The following is a 13718-nucleotide window of genomic DNA, read 5'->3' as shown; positions in this document are numbered from 1 at the left end:
GCCCTTTAAGAAAGTGTCACACAAGTTTAACATTTTGTCATCAAGGACTTATCACTGTCCCTGGCTTTCCTCTGGAAACAATCACAGTTGCTTGATAATGTGTGCTGGGTAACTTTCTGAAAGAGGTTTGGCTGCTTCCTTGTTTCTTGAATGTCACAGCTCATACTGTAGCCTTTGTACTGCTTAATTAGAGCACATGGACCGGCTGGGGAACAAGGACTGATATCTGACCTGTGCCCAGTCTTTCAGGCTACAATGTGCTGATTAGAGCAGCCTGTGGTGCGACAGATGGAAAAAGACAACAGTCTTTAAATGGACATGGCAGGGTTATATTAGGAAACATTTACTTTTAGTTAGCACTGAGGGAAGGTTGGAGGGTGGAGCCACCATTCATGTCAGCCGAACTCAGTTTAACATCTGTGGTGGGAGCTGCTGACTTGATAACCCCGATGACACACCTGCTCTCTCATCCAGGTTTCATTTGACATATTTAAGTTACAGCTCTGCATGTACAAGATCTGAGCCTTGATATTCCTGAGTGGCGGCACGTTTAACTGCACAACACTTATTGATTGTAGAAGTATAGCACTGGGTTTATTTTGGGGGAGTATGTTTCTCATTTCTATGGATATCTGGGAAAACACAGATCATGTCAAGACACTTCCAGTGCAGCATGACTGTTCAATATAAAGGGATAGTTCACCCAAAAATGAAAATTCAATCATTATCTCCTCACTTTCATGTTGACTGAAGGTTGGGTTTAAGTTTTTAGTACACAAAACACTGCTGGAGTTTTGAAGGAAAACAGCGTTGCAGAATCTCCAAAAAAATTAACGTGAATGCTGATCAGTTTTCAGACAGCGTCATGGTGAATAGATAATGACCAACTTTTCATTTTTGGGTGAACTATCCCTTTAAAGGCATAATATGCAACATTTTCAAACAAATAAAAATGTATCAACTCATATAAATATAATCCCATTCAAATTTATGACCAACTGGAAGTTTGTGGTGGTCACACTTAGGAGGGTTACTTTAAAAATGTATTCCAATACAGTTACTAATTAACTGTAAAAAAGCAACTTTAGTAACCCAGTAACCTAATCCTAGCATGACAATATTAAAATAATATAACCTGATTACTTTCCCTTAGTTTTGGATTACTTCAATACCAAATATGTTCAAATTGTAAATGTAGGCAACACTTGATGTAGATTACCTTAGCTAGTGTTTTGCTAACATTAGCTAACTATCTAGCTACCTGACAATTCATGTAGATTAGGTATGTAGTTAGCTAGCATTTTGCTGACATTAGCTGCAGATGTTATAAGATAGCTAATGATTGACACAGACTGTTTTGCTCTAATTAGCTAACTTAAGACGTGACTATTGGTTTATGACGCTTTAACAAATATGATAGTATTATGAAGGGTTTTTTTTGTCATGCTAACTGTCTCACGTCCCTGTCTTTTCCCTTATATGTTTATCTTTGTGTCTATGTTTTGTCATAGCTATTTTTGTGAAAAACATTTTCTTTTCTTTTGCTACTTTGAAACTTTAATATTTTCTGAAAATGTTTAAAGTAGAGACAGCAGAGATAGCAGGGGTCGAGATATCCTGACTTTTAGTTGCTAGTCTGAGTCAAGCTCCAGAAACACCGGAGCCTACATTCCCCATCATGCAACTCAGTAGTATCTTTCATTAGCCCTCCTGTCTTCTAAATGGCCAGATCTTCAAAAGACCACATCTCCCATTTATTATACCGACTTTGTGTTAAAAAAATGTTCATAGAGTTATTTATTCAACTGTTACTTATCCAGAGACTCAAAAGACATGGTGCAACTACTTTTACAGATTGTATAAAAGGTTTCCTCCTAAGATAACTTCTGCCCCTTTAACTGTTCCTTTGAAAAATTGTAGAAACTTAATCATCAGGACTTTAACAACAATTTTCTTTTTGTTAGTTTTGTTCTTCTTTGCCTTACAGGAGGTGAGCAGTGAATGCTCAGATCAAGACTGCTGCTGCCCTCCACTGGACAAATAGTCTACAGCAACTAAAGCAATACAATGAATATAAAGACATATAATTTTCTAAAGTATGCAAACACAAGCCAGGGCAGGTTCAACACAGATAAAACCAAATCAAAATAAAACACAATTGAGGGATATTTGTTCAAATCAGAATCTTCCACTGAGTGAGTTACTAAAAGTTTTTGGACCTAAGTGAAAGATAAAGGATGACCCCTCACTTCTACTGCTGCTCACAAATTTGAGAATAAAAAGTCTTAATCGAGGTCTTCCAACATGTACTTTTTTAGGCATGTTTTTGGATGACTGTGTAGTAATATTCATGATATCTGAAGCAACAACAGTTAAATGTCACGTCTGCTTCTGTTCTGCTTTTTGAAGTCTGCATCTTTTGATCATAAGAAGAGTAAATGTAAGCACGCCAACATTTGTTGCCGCTAGCATAGCACATAGTCATAGTGTTAGCAGAATCATAGCCTAGCTGTCATAGCACGCTGTCTGATAAAGTGCTAACCCCCCCTCAAAACAAGTAAATGAGGGGAAAGGATATGGGATTCAGCCAATGACTAACAAACTCTAATTAGGAGTTGATTGCTCTAATTTGAGCACCCTGCCTCCATCAACAAGCACTTGTTTTTATTCCTGAATTGAGCTGAATATTTGCTAAATAATATGAATTTGAATTATTATGCGCCCAAGTCAAGTGGAGTCGATGCCAAATGAGTACAGTTTGGTGTTTTTTTTTATACAGGTCACAATAAGTGAGATTTATTTAACCAGTCTCTGAATAAATACTTTTGTCACTAATAGTACCCTACAGTATGCACTGTCCTTATACCTTTTGCACTGTTTTTGAGGTACAGTAAATACCTACCTGCACTGATTTGTGCTTTTGCTGAATAATACTGTACACTCATCTTCTGGCCATGATGTTAGTAGTCAGTAAATGTTAAGTTAGTCTAAGCTACTGCCACAATGTGAATTTATTTTATTTTTGTAAACTATTGTCAGTTCTTATTTTGTAAGTTCAAACACTCTTAGCTCTACGGTTATTTAACTGTTTTATGAGACTGTGAAATACAGTAACTGCATTATTAGTTCCCTTCAATATACATTGCTATGGTATCTTTATGTAACTACTAAAGTTTTGAACACACTTGTAACCATGTTATAATATGTTAGACATGTTAGCATTATTCTTATTTTTTATATGTGTAAATAGGTCAAATTGAAGAATAAATTTAGACTATGCGGTTTCCCGCCAGCAACAATTGTTGCCAAGTATAAAACCTACATTTATACTAACATAACCAACATGGGAAAAAAATAACTCTTACTCTCATTTATGTATTAGGGAGGTCTAAGGAGTGAAATGCATGTACTTATTTTGCAGGGGAAATTTTGGAGTTAACTGGGTTAAGTATGCACTACACTGTGTAATCTACTCAGTTTTTAAAATCCTAATTGAGTACTGACTACAAATTGAACTAATATCAAAACCTTTCATCTGCATCTTAGCAGCTGGTAAGATTCTCTGACCAAGACTTGCAGATGAAAACCCCCAAAAAAAACCTTCAGCAGCAGCAGCAGGTTTGGCATAAGGATGTTAACGATTATTCATTGATTGATTAAAGAATTTGACCAACTACAAATGTATTAATCGATATATTGTCTGAAAATTGCAGCAATTGCACCTCATTCGTTGAATCAGGAAAATCAGTATGACAAAAAAACTGAAAAAAAAGAAAATTAGAATTTTTTTTAAACATGTGTCCTCTATCTTCTTAACTATTAACAATTAATCAATTAATTGATTCCACTGAGAAACATGCTGTCTTCACTTAGAGACTATTTTTACAGACGGCCGATAGAGAGCTTTGTCACATGGTGCAATGACAATCACCCTGAAGCTCAATATCAGCTAAACTACTGAGCTTGTACAGTGTTTCAAATATGAATGTTTCTGCAAAGAAGCTACAAATTGTAAAGCATGGCTGGTTTGCACATCTTCTCTGTTCCTGAGTTATGGTGTTGAATAATGGCCAGAGAAGATTTTTGCAGAATTATGATGTCAAAGTGAAAATGAGACAAACATTTTGTGACCCCACAGACACAAACCACATGCACTTACACGTACAAACAGGAAGTAACCATGAGCATGAGCAGTGTTGGGCAAGTTACTCAGAAAGCTGCAACCTACATGCTGAAAATGGCAAAACAAGTTTACAGCTGTTACCAGTGATGTAGTCATTTCATTACCACAGCTCACCTCCTGATGTGCAAATGTTCCACCACAAGCACCTCTTGATATTATTTTGCAGCAGCACCATCGCTGCATCTTGGGCTTAGTGCCACCCAAGAGATCTGTGTTTGGTTGAAAGAAATGCAAACAAGACAGGACGATTTTTCTCCTGTAGCAGAATGAGTATATGTGGAACCATCTCTCCAGCGCTGAGTGCTGTGGAGAGAGGTCAGACAGCTTTTGTTGTTACCTGTCCAGATGTGGGCTGTGGTGGAAACAAAGTGTACATCTTTGAGTGTGACCTTCAGATTAGATTACATCACCACAGATTGTCTCTCGAGGAGCCAAACAAACTCAAAAATCCTTCCACCTGTGGAAACTCCCTGCTCCTCCATCCTTCATTTAGCTGACGTGACCTGCCTTACCTGACACACATACACATGATCATAAGATAGCCTAACTCAGAAAGTAACTAAGTAACTCATAGTTTAGTTCAGTCAGACAACTCACGTTTTTAGAGTGTTTATTAGCAGCAGAACATAGTTGGAGTTTGGCGTCTAGGCTCCGACTTCATCACTCCCTACAGGTTAAGCAAATTCTTGAACCCTCTGTCGGAGCCTGCAGGTGGATGCTGGGGTGGTGGTGGGGTTAAAAGAGCAGGAAGCAACACTTGTGCGGGGCAGCAATGGATTACAGGCAGAGGGAGAGAGGGAGGTTTTAGCAGTTTAAATAGACTGCCAGATAGGAAGGGTGCGTTTGGTATGTGCTATGGAGAGTGAGGCGTTTCACATGTGATTGGTAGAGCAGCTCGAGTTGACTGCCTGAACTAGTTCACAGGTGTCACCACATTAACTGTAATTAGTACAGTTTTGGAAATTGTAATGCCTTACGCTACATATTACTGGGTAAGTAATCTCACTTGGTAAAGTAACGATATTACAGTAATCAGTGATGAAAGAGTACTGAAAATCTGCGCTAAAGTGCAGGCACAGTTGCTAAAATATTACTCAATAAATTAAAAATACTGGTGTTAGAAATATACTAAACTATTGTAAACCATACTAAAATATAAGTAAAAAAAAAACAATGCATTTGTCTTAAGAACTATTCAAAGTATTATTTACTTTATTTACCTCAACTGATGATATTTAATGCATTATCATTCAGCAAAGGAGGTGTGGTTTCTCCAAAACTTCAGCCTGAAATTATTAATAATTTATATGACACTAACTACATTTTTTCTCATTTTTAATTTTTTCTTAAGTCTGAGTTTAAGTTTCCTTATTCAACAAATGGTTCTACCAGACAAAACCATGTCAGATGAGATGAATGATGAATAATTGGTTAAATTATTAAAGGTGATTAATTGATTAATCATTAATCATTAACATCCAACCCTGTGCTGCTGCAACATTTTGGATTTTTTTATTTTTTATTTGTGTGCCTTTTTTTTTATTGTCCAGTTTGTAATCAGAAAGCCTTATTGGCTACTAATATGCACATGAATGGTTTGGATGTTAATTCAAAGTGTACTCAATACTCAACCATGATTTTAAGAGTAACTAAGCAGATTACATGGTCTAATGTGTACTTAAGCACAAGTAAAATTACACTCTTGAAAATCTACTTGTAAAAGTACAAGCACCCAAAAAACCCAGACTTAATTACAATAATTTGACTGTTTGAATTAGTTACTTCCACCCCAACAATATATTATTAAGTTATATTACTGAGTGATATATTACTGTTACTGAGTAATGTATAACACTGAGCATGAGAAATTGAAAAGTTTACAGTTTACATATTTAGTTAAAAAAAACAGGGTCTAAGGATTGAGCCTTGCGGAACCCTCAATACAGTTTTAGTTTTATAACTATAAATGAAAGAGTAAAGCACATGTCTTTTAAATAGGAAGAAAAACATTAAAGACTGGAGTTTTATTAGCCAACTGAATATCAACTACCTCACAGGCAGCAGTGAGATACAGTGGTAATTGAAACTCTTTTTGAATCTGTGTGCACACAGAGGTCACAGATTACTCCGATAAGGCGGTTTCGGTGCAAGTCTTAAACCTGAAACTGAAAAACATCATATATTCTATACAAATGTGATTTTCCCACAGCCTGTATGCAATGATTTCCAGGTTTTTACTACAAAATAACAGGTGTGAGAGAGTCAACAACAAATGGATGTAACAGTACAACAATAATAACAACAAGTATTTGTTTTTTATCAGTAAATCACTTTATTTTATAGCTGGGCATCTTACACATCTTAGAAAAAAGACAGATTTTTAACACTATCAAATCATATCAAGCCATTTACTGTTACATTATTAGCTTTGCTTTGCATTTTCAATTTATCAACATCCGGCCACATTCAACACACACTCAAGAGTTTTAATGTAAATAACCTGTCGGATGTCTGATTCATGTACGTTGCTTAAGACAGATAATATCTGTGGTTCATACTTCCCTTGAAGTGATACACTTTGCTAACACTGCACACACACATTACACAAGGACTTCTCTTACATCTCTTAAAAAAGACAGCGCTCTTTGCCAAATAGCTTTATTCTTGTTAACCTGCGTGTCTCAAGAGAGGAGGGATGAGATTGCAACTTTTGATCATTACTTTTTTGAAGTGTTTGGTTTTAACCAATCAAGAGGAAGGAGAAAAACAGGTAAAGGAATTATTGATTCTTCTATTTTTTTTTTTCAAGTTTAAGTTAGGGTATTAAAGTGCATGGTAAATACATGTTATTTTAGTAAAATGATGTGTAATTGTGTTATCTTAAATGGTTATGATTTAATTTTAACCCCAAAAACAAAACTGAGGTTCATTTGTTGTTTGAAATCAAATTTTACACTATTAAAGCTGCACTGAGTAATTTCATATGCTGATCATTCTGGAAATGGTATGATGAGGACTTCACTACCCAGAAATCATGTTTTTGTGATGTGAGGAAGCTGCAGTCCATGCATTATCTTTTAAATGAATAATTTGACATTGTGGGAAATTCACATTCTAGCTGAGAATTAAATAAGAGGATACCTCTCTAATGTCAATCTAGTCATTTTGAGGCTACAGCTACAGTTAGCTTAGCTCAGCACAAAGACTTGAAACGGAGTAAACAGCTAGCAATTAGCTAGCAATTAGTGAGGTTAAACTCACTAATTAGCTCCGGAGGTGCCAGCTGGCAGGTTTTGCTGTGTTTAAACAGAGCTAAGCAGGCTAAGATAACTGGTTGCAGGCTGTAGAATTATATATAATGAAAAGCATATTTTCCAGTATTGCAAACTAAAGGGATAGTTCAGATTATTTGAAGTGGAGTTGTATGAGGTACAATACAATATGTGGCAGTCAGCACGTAGAAGAGCTCCTGATGCAGGAAGTTAAGCAATGTCCTGATGGAGGAAGCTAAGCGTACTGCAAACAACAACAACAACAACAACAACAACATTAAAATATATATATACATATATATATATATAAAACACAGGAGTTGTTGTCTACTGCTGCCTCAGTCTGTTAGTTTGTTTGTGTAATTGAGTGACTTTGGTGTTTTCAAGGCTTAGTTCAGATTCACTAACATCACTCAATAACAGAAACAAACTAAACCAATGGAGGTGACATCAGACCAACAACTCCTGTGTTCTGCGAGGTAAAATTATTGATTTTACCAGTGGAGTCTGGTTGGTTTGGAGAGAATGACATCTAGCTGATATAGCGACCGGAAATGGCTGTTTGAAGAAGAGGTAAAGCTGGTTTTAATTTTTTCAAAAAGGGCCTCTGTTGGGTTGTTAAACTACGTTTGTTAGCTCACGCTGTCCACAGCAGTTCATTGCTTAGTTTTCACGCTGGTTCTCCGCTCTGCTTCTCCTGACCAGCCTCTGCTATAGATGATACACTGACTATCAATAAGTACTTCATACAACCCTGCTTCAAATATAATCTGAACTAGTCCTTTAAAGCTGGTCAGTTTGCCTGCACTCTGTATCTGGAGTGTTCACTTCACAAGTGATCATCCCTTACTGAAATACTTCTGCTAATTTGAGCAAAACTACTGCAGCTTTAATAGTATTTTTCTAATTTTACTGAAAGCTTTTCTTTGTTGTGCAACTATGGCAACACTGAATTATCAGTTTTACCACTCATACTTTGTCTCGTACTAACTGTCATGATTGTGTTTCTCCGTAGGCGATGACAACAGAAGGATTTTTTGATGATGAATACTTCAGTGACTATAACAATATTACATTCCCTTCATTGTTGGGCAGACCACTTTCTCATTGCAGTAGATATGCACGTGAATCTGGAAGCTTGGGCCTGATGATCACCTTCATCATCGTGTTTGTCTTCAGCATGGTAGGCAACAGCGTAGTTGTCTATGTGGTCTGTCATATGAAGAAAGGTCGAACCAGCACAGATATCTACTTGATGCACCTGGCGATGGCAGACCTTCTCTTCACTGTCACCCTCCCGTTCTGGGCCGTCAATGATTACTCTGGCTGGATCTTCGGCAACTTCCTGTGCAAACTCCTGTCGGGCTTTCAGGAGGCATCAGTCTACGGTGGCGTCTTCCTCCTGGCGTGCATCAGTGTGGACCGTCACTTTGCCATTGTGAAAGCAACACGTGTCCTGTCCTCCCATCACCTGCTGGTGAAGGTGGTGTGCGGCGTGGTGTGGGTGGCGGCTGGAGTGCTGTCCTTACCCGTGGTGATTCAGAGGGAGAGCATGTCGGCACACGACCTGGGGCGGACCATTTGCTACGAGAACCTGACTGGCGAAAGCGCCGACCAGTGGCGTGTTACCATACGCGTTCTGCGTCATACGCTGGGCTTTTTCCTGCCACTGGTGGTGATGACTGTCTGCTATGGCTGGACATTGGTGACGCTGTTTCACACACGTAATCAGCAAAAGCATAAGGCCATACGTGTCATCCTGGCAGTGGTGATTGCATTCGTTCTGTGCTGGCTGCCTTACAACATAACTGTGCTGATTGACACACTCAGACGAGGCGGAACACTTGATGAGGGGCCCTGTGACGCACACTACATGTTTGATGTGGTGGTAAAAGTCACCCAGTCATTGGCCTTCATGCACTGTGCAGTGAATCCGGTGCTCTATGCCTTCATTGGGCAGAAGTTCCGCAACCAGCTGCTATCAGCTCTTTACAAGCACGGCCTTATCAGCAACCGAATCCGGATGGCTTACAGAAAGGGCTCCACCAACAGTGTGGGGAGCACCAGATCTAGAATCACCTCTGCTACTATGTAAATAACTCACTCGGATGGTGGTCATTTTCCTTCACCCCTTCAAAAATGAGGAGAATGAAGAAGAGTGGTCAAATTTGTTGGTTTTTTTTAATATATTTTTTGTGGCTTTTTGCCTTTAATTGATAGGACAACTGAAGATATGACAGGAAATGGGGAGAGAGAGTCAGGGAATGACATGTAGTAAAAGGCCGCATTCTGGAGTCAAATCCACGGCTGCTGCAGAGGACTCACAGCTTCCATACATGGGGTGCACATTCTACCAATTAAACTGCCCAGGCGCCCCATCAAATTTGATTTTGCAGCATTTACAATATAAACAGAAAAGAATGAGATACCACAGGGAAGCTAAATTGACAGTTAGCTTGATTATTCTTAAGGAATATACTAACATTTTGGAAATGACTTCATTATCGCTTTCTTGCCAAAGGTTAGAGGATCAACACCACTCTTCACATGATAAGAAAATTGTCCCAGGCTCACAATAAGGTAGTGTGCAGAGAGACAAAGCACATCGCTATACATCCTGTCTGCCTGATACACAAACGGCTAAGGAAACTTAAGCACTGGATTCAGCTAAGTTCATAAATTACATGATTCACAAATCTCATAGCCAGATCTGACTGTTCACATTTCGCAGTGCATTACGTTTACTAGCAGCAGGAAACCCTTGATTTGTGAAACTCTCGCAAGATCTGTGCGTGTTGTTCCTTCATTGTGATACTGTACAATGTTAAAATGATTGCTCTTGCGAGATTTTCCACAGGTCTGGGGTTCTTTTCAAAACTCGACATCAGACTCTCCCTACTCTGCTTGCATCTATGGTTTCTTTTGGTGTGTCGTCACATATAGCTATGATCTCACTGGTTGTGTCAGCGGCGAAAGAAGTCAGAGTTAAAATAATTTGAATTTGAGCACCGCAGTCTTTATGCTAAGTTTATGCTAACAGGCCGCTGGCTCTAGCCTTTTACTGAACGGTATCTCAAATAATTCAAGTGAATAAGCTCATTTCTCAAATTGTCCCCCAGTGATAAATTGCCATAATACCAAGGAGGCAGGGGTGGATGTAACTAATTACAAATACTCAAATTACTGTAATTAAGTAGTTTTTTGGGGTACTTTTACTTTTATGAATAGATTTTCAACTCTGTACTTTTACTTGTACTTAAGTATTCATTTCACCATGTAATCTACTTAGTTACTTTTAAAATCATAGTTGAGTCCTGAGTACAATTTCAATTAATATCCAAACCTTTCATCTGCATTTTAGTAGCCAATCAGGTGATCCGATCACAAATGAGCCAATGAAAACAAAGACATACAAACCAAAAACAAAACAAAATGGTGCAGCAACAAACATTTGGAGTAAGGATTAAGAATTGCCATTGCCATTAAGAATTTACCCAATTAGAAATATATTAATTGATGTTAAATCAATAGTCATGGAAGTAACTGCACCTCATTTGATATTGACATTTGTTGAACAAGGAAACTTAAACTTTAACTTTAAATTAGAAAAATAAATGACCAAAATAAAAAAGACACAAAAAAGAAAAAAAAAAAAGAAAAAAAGTAGGAAAATGTGTATCTTATAAATTATTATTAATGATTAATCAGTCATTAGTGTTTTCAACCATTGGTTCAGGAAAACGCACAAAATTTACAACCCTAGTTTGGAGAAACTAAAGTTAAAAGTAAAACAAGTAAAAAAGTTAAATGTTAAAAGTAACTAATATTCTGAGTAGTTTTTGAGACAAACACAAAACTTTTACTGAAGTATAATTCACTTGTACTTTTACTTGTAATTGAGTAACATTTTAGTAACGTAACAATACTTGTACTTGAATACAGATTTGAAGTACTATTTCCACCACTAGATGTAGGCTAAATGGTCACATGGCTAGTAGGCTACTAAAGTTAAAATCAGATAGTAACTGTCAGTGAAGGAAAATGTGATACGCTATCACAGTAGTCAGTGAGAAAGCTGCACAGCCAGTGACTAATCTGAGAATTGGCCAGTTATTGAGATTTTATTGTTGTTTTTGTACATTTTAACAAAGCTTGTGTTATTTTTCATGAAGCCATTTAAGTCCATGAATGTAATCTCTTTGTGTTTCTGATAATGAGAAAAGTTTATGAACGTGAACACTTTTTTTTCTTACACCAGTAATAAAAACAAAAATATGTTTTTCGAAGTCAGATATCTTAATCAGACAGGAAGAAGTAGTAAAATCAGCTTTTGGTTTTGACAGCTGTATATCTCTGATGACTGATTTTCACCCAAGCATGCCTCAGGTCTGTACAAGCGCTGGTCCATAAAACATAACATTATTCTTTTTTAACCAATTCTATACTCTTAAAATGTTACATTTTTGCTGTTGGCATATGGCTATGATACATAATACCTGCTTTATCCGTTTATCTGAACATGTATCTTGATCACGTGACTGTTTCTGTTGGTTCCTCGTGTGGATATGATGTGTGTGTAGGCACGCACACCGGCGTGGGTGGCTCTGTGGCTGATGTAAAAGAGAGGAGGGGAGAACATCTTCATGAGAAACTGTGCAACAGGCGTGATTGCAAAACAAAATTACACACAAAGAGATGTTTTTACATTATCTGATCCTTTGAATTCTTGCTGTTTCCTGTTTTTCTCAGCTAATTCTGCAAAACTCAAAAAAGCCTGATATATAGTTATTAGAGTTATTTTAAATGTTTGTCTGAAATATTTTAAGATGTAATCCAACATGTATTTGTATTGTACAATGTTTTTAAAAAATCATCTGATCCAGCTAATGCACAGTATGCAGAATAAATGGCTAAATCCTGCCAGAAATAGTGGTTGGACAAATCAGAGGAAATCTAATTCATTTGTTCATGTTGTGATGTTTGGTAACAACATCCTGCCATCCATTAAAAAAAAAGCAAACTATCATTTTTCCTCACTGATTCACATCAACCACAGCTGATGTTGTTTACTAATGCTTTAAAGGTATATTTTCACAGTTTTTTGTGTTTGTTTGGACTGATGTGGCTTACTTGTGTCAAAATAAAACATGTGTGGTCTCTCATCTTTCCTCAGTCAAGTTGTGTTATTCATAATTGTTTCATTCATTAAACTAATTAGACTGTCTATGTGTTACACAGGGTCAGGAGGGTTACTTTTAAAAGGTATTCTGATACAGTCACTAATTACCTGTTTAAAAAAAATGTAGTCAGTAATTTGATTACTTTCTGATACTTTTAAATTATTTGAAATTGTTTAGCTTCAAGGAAAAGTGTGTGATTTCCAGTGGCATCTAACGTTCAAACCTTAGATTGCAAGGATTGAGGAGGATGTACCCCGACACCGCCCCTCTCTCACCAAGAGTACGGTGGCCGTCAGTGGACAAAATGGCGAGCGAAAGTTATCTCACAACAAACTACAATTATGTGTGTAGGATGAATTACCTGTCCAGCAGAAAACAGGCAAACTCGGCATCACTATGAAAACGTTTGTCCTCCATCAGCGATTTCTATCGTGTAAACACTATGCTGATGTTGATTCGTGTTTTTGCCGTTTCCTGTCATGCTTGTGTTTACTTTCTTCGCGTCTCCACTTCTTGGATGACGGGGATTCACTGTCCGCTGCTTTTTGTTCTGGTACAGTGTATGTATGATCCTCCATTTGTCAAAACTGTGCCAGTCAAGGTTCACAACGCTAAATGGTCTGCCAGCAATCACCTGCGTCTATCCTCCCCATCTACTTCTGTGTTTACGCTGCAGCGTCTACGTAAGGTCGCCATGGGCTTCCCAAGACTCACTGTTAGTGCAGTTTGTCCGCTCTGCGCCGCCATAGACGGCGCAGGATGATGATCTCCGTAAGTCGACCCGACAGTATGTAACTATAAATGACTATTTCTAAAGTAACGGGAACATATAGATTATGAGTTTACGTTGATTGATAATAATAAATAACATACTTATATATAATATATCTAATTTATGTACATAAATTCCTGTAATTATTACACACTGGTCCTTTAATACAGTGTATTTAGGGCTGCAACTCAGTATTGTTTTCATCATTAATTAATTGGTTGATTATTTCCTCTATTAAAATTGATTAGTTGTTGTTGCAAAAAGGGATGCAGAGTGCAACTTTTAGTTTTCTATTTGAAAACCAAGTTGAC

General features: G+C 37.4%; 1 protein-coding gene across 1 annotated transcript; it reads left to right on the top strand.

Moving 5' to 3' along the window:
• The first annotated feature begins 6512 nt into the window (after nucleotides 1–6512).
• cxcr2 (chemokine (C-X-C motif) receptor 2) lies at nucleotides 6513–10826 on the top strand. The gene is made up of 2 exons (XM_084723938.1): nucleotides 6513–6953; nucleotides 8471–10826. Exons 1-2 carry the CDS (start codon nucleotides 6879–6881, stop codon nucleotides 9548–9550), a joined length of 1155 nt encoding a protein of 384 aa, XP_084580064.1. The 5' UTR covers nucleotides 6513–6878; the 3' UTR covers nucleotides 9551–10826.
• The last annotated feature ends 2892 nt before the right edge of the window (nucleotides 10827–13718 follow it).

This window comes from Lutjanus erythropterus, chromosome 8 (genome assembly GCF_056507025.1).
Source record: "Lutjanus erythropterus isolate fLutEry1 chromosome 8, fLutEry1.hap2, whole genome shotgun sequence".
NCBI classification, from domain to species: domain Eukaryota; kingdom Metazoa; phylum Chordata; class Actinopteri; order Lutjaniformes; family Lutjanidae; genus Lutjanus; species Lutjanus erythropterus.
The sequence above is the reverse complement of the archived record's forward strand: the minus strand, read 5'-3'. Positions and strand labels throughout refer to the sequence as shown.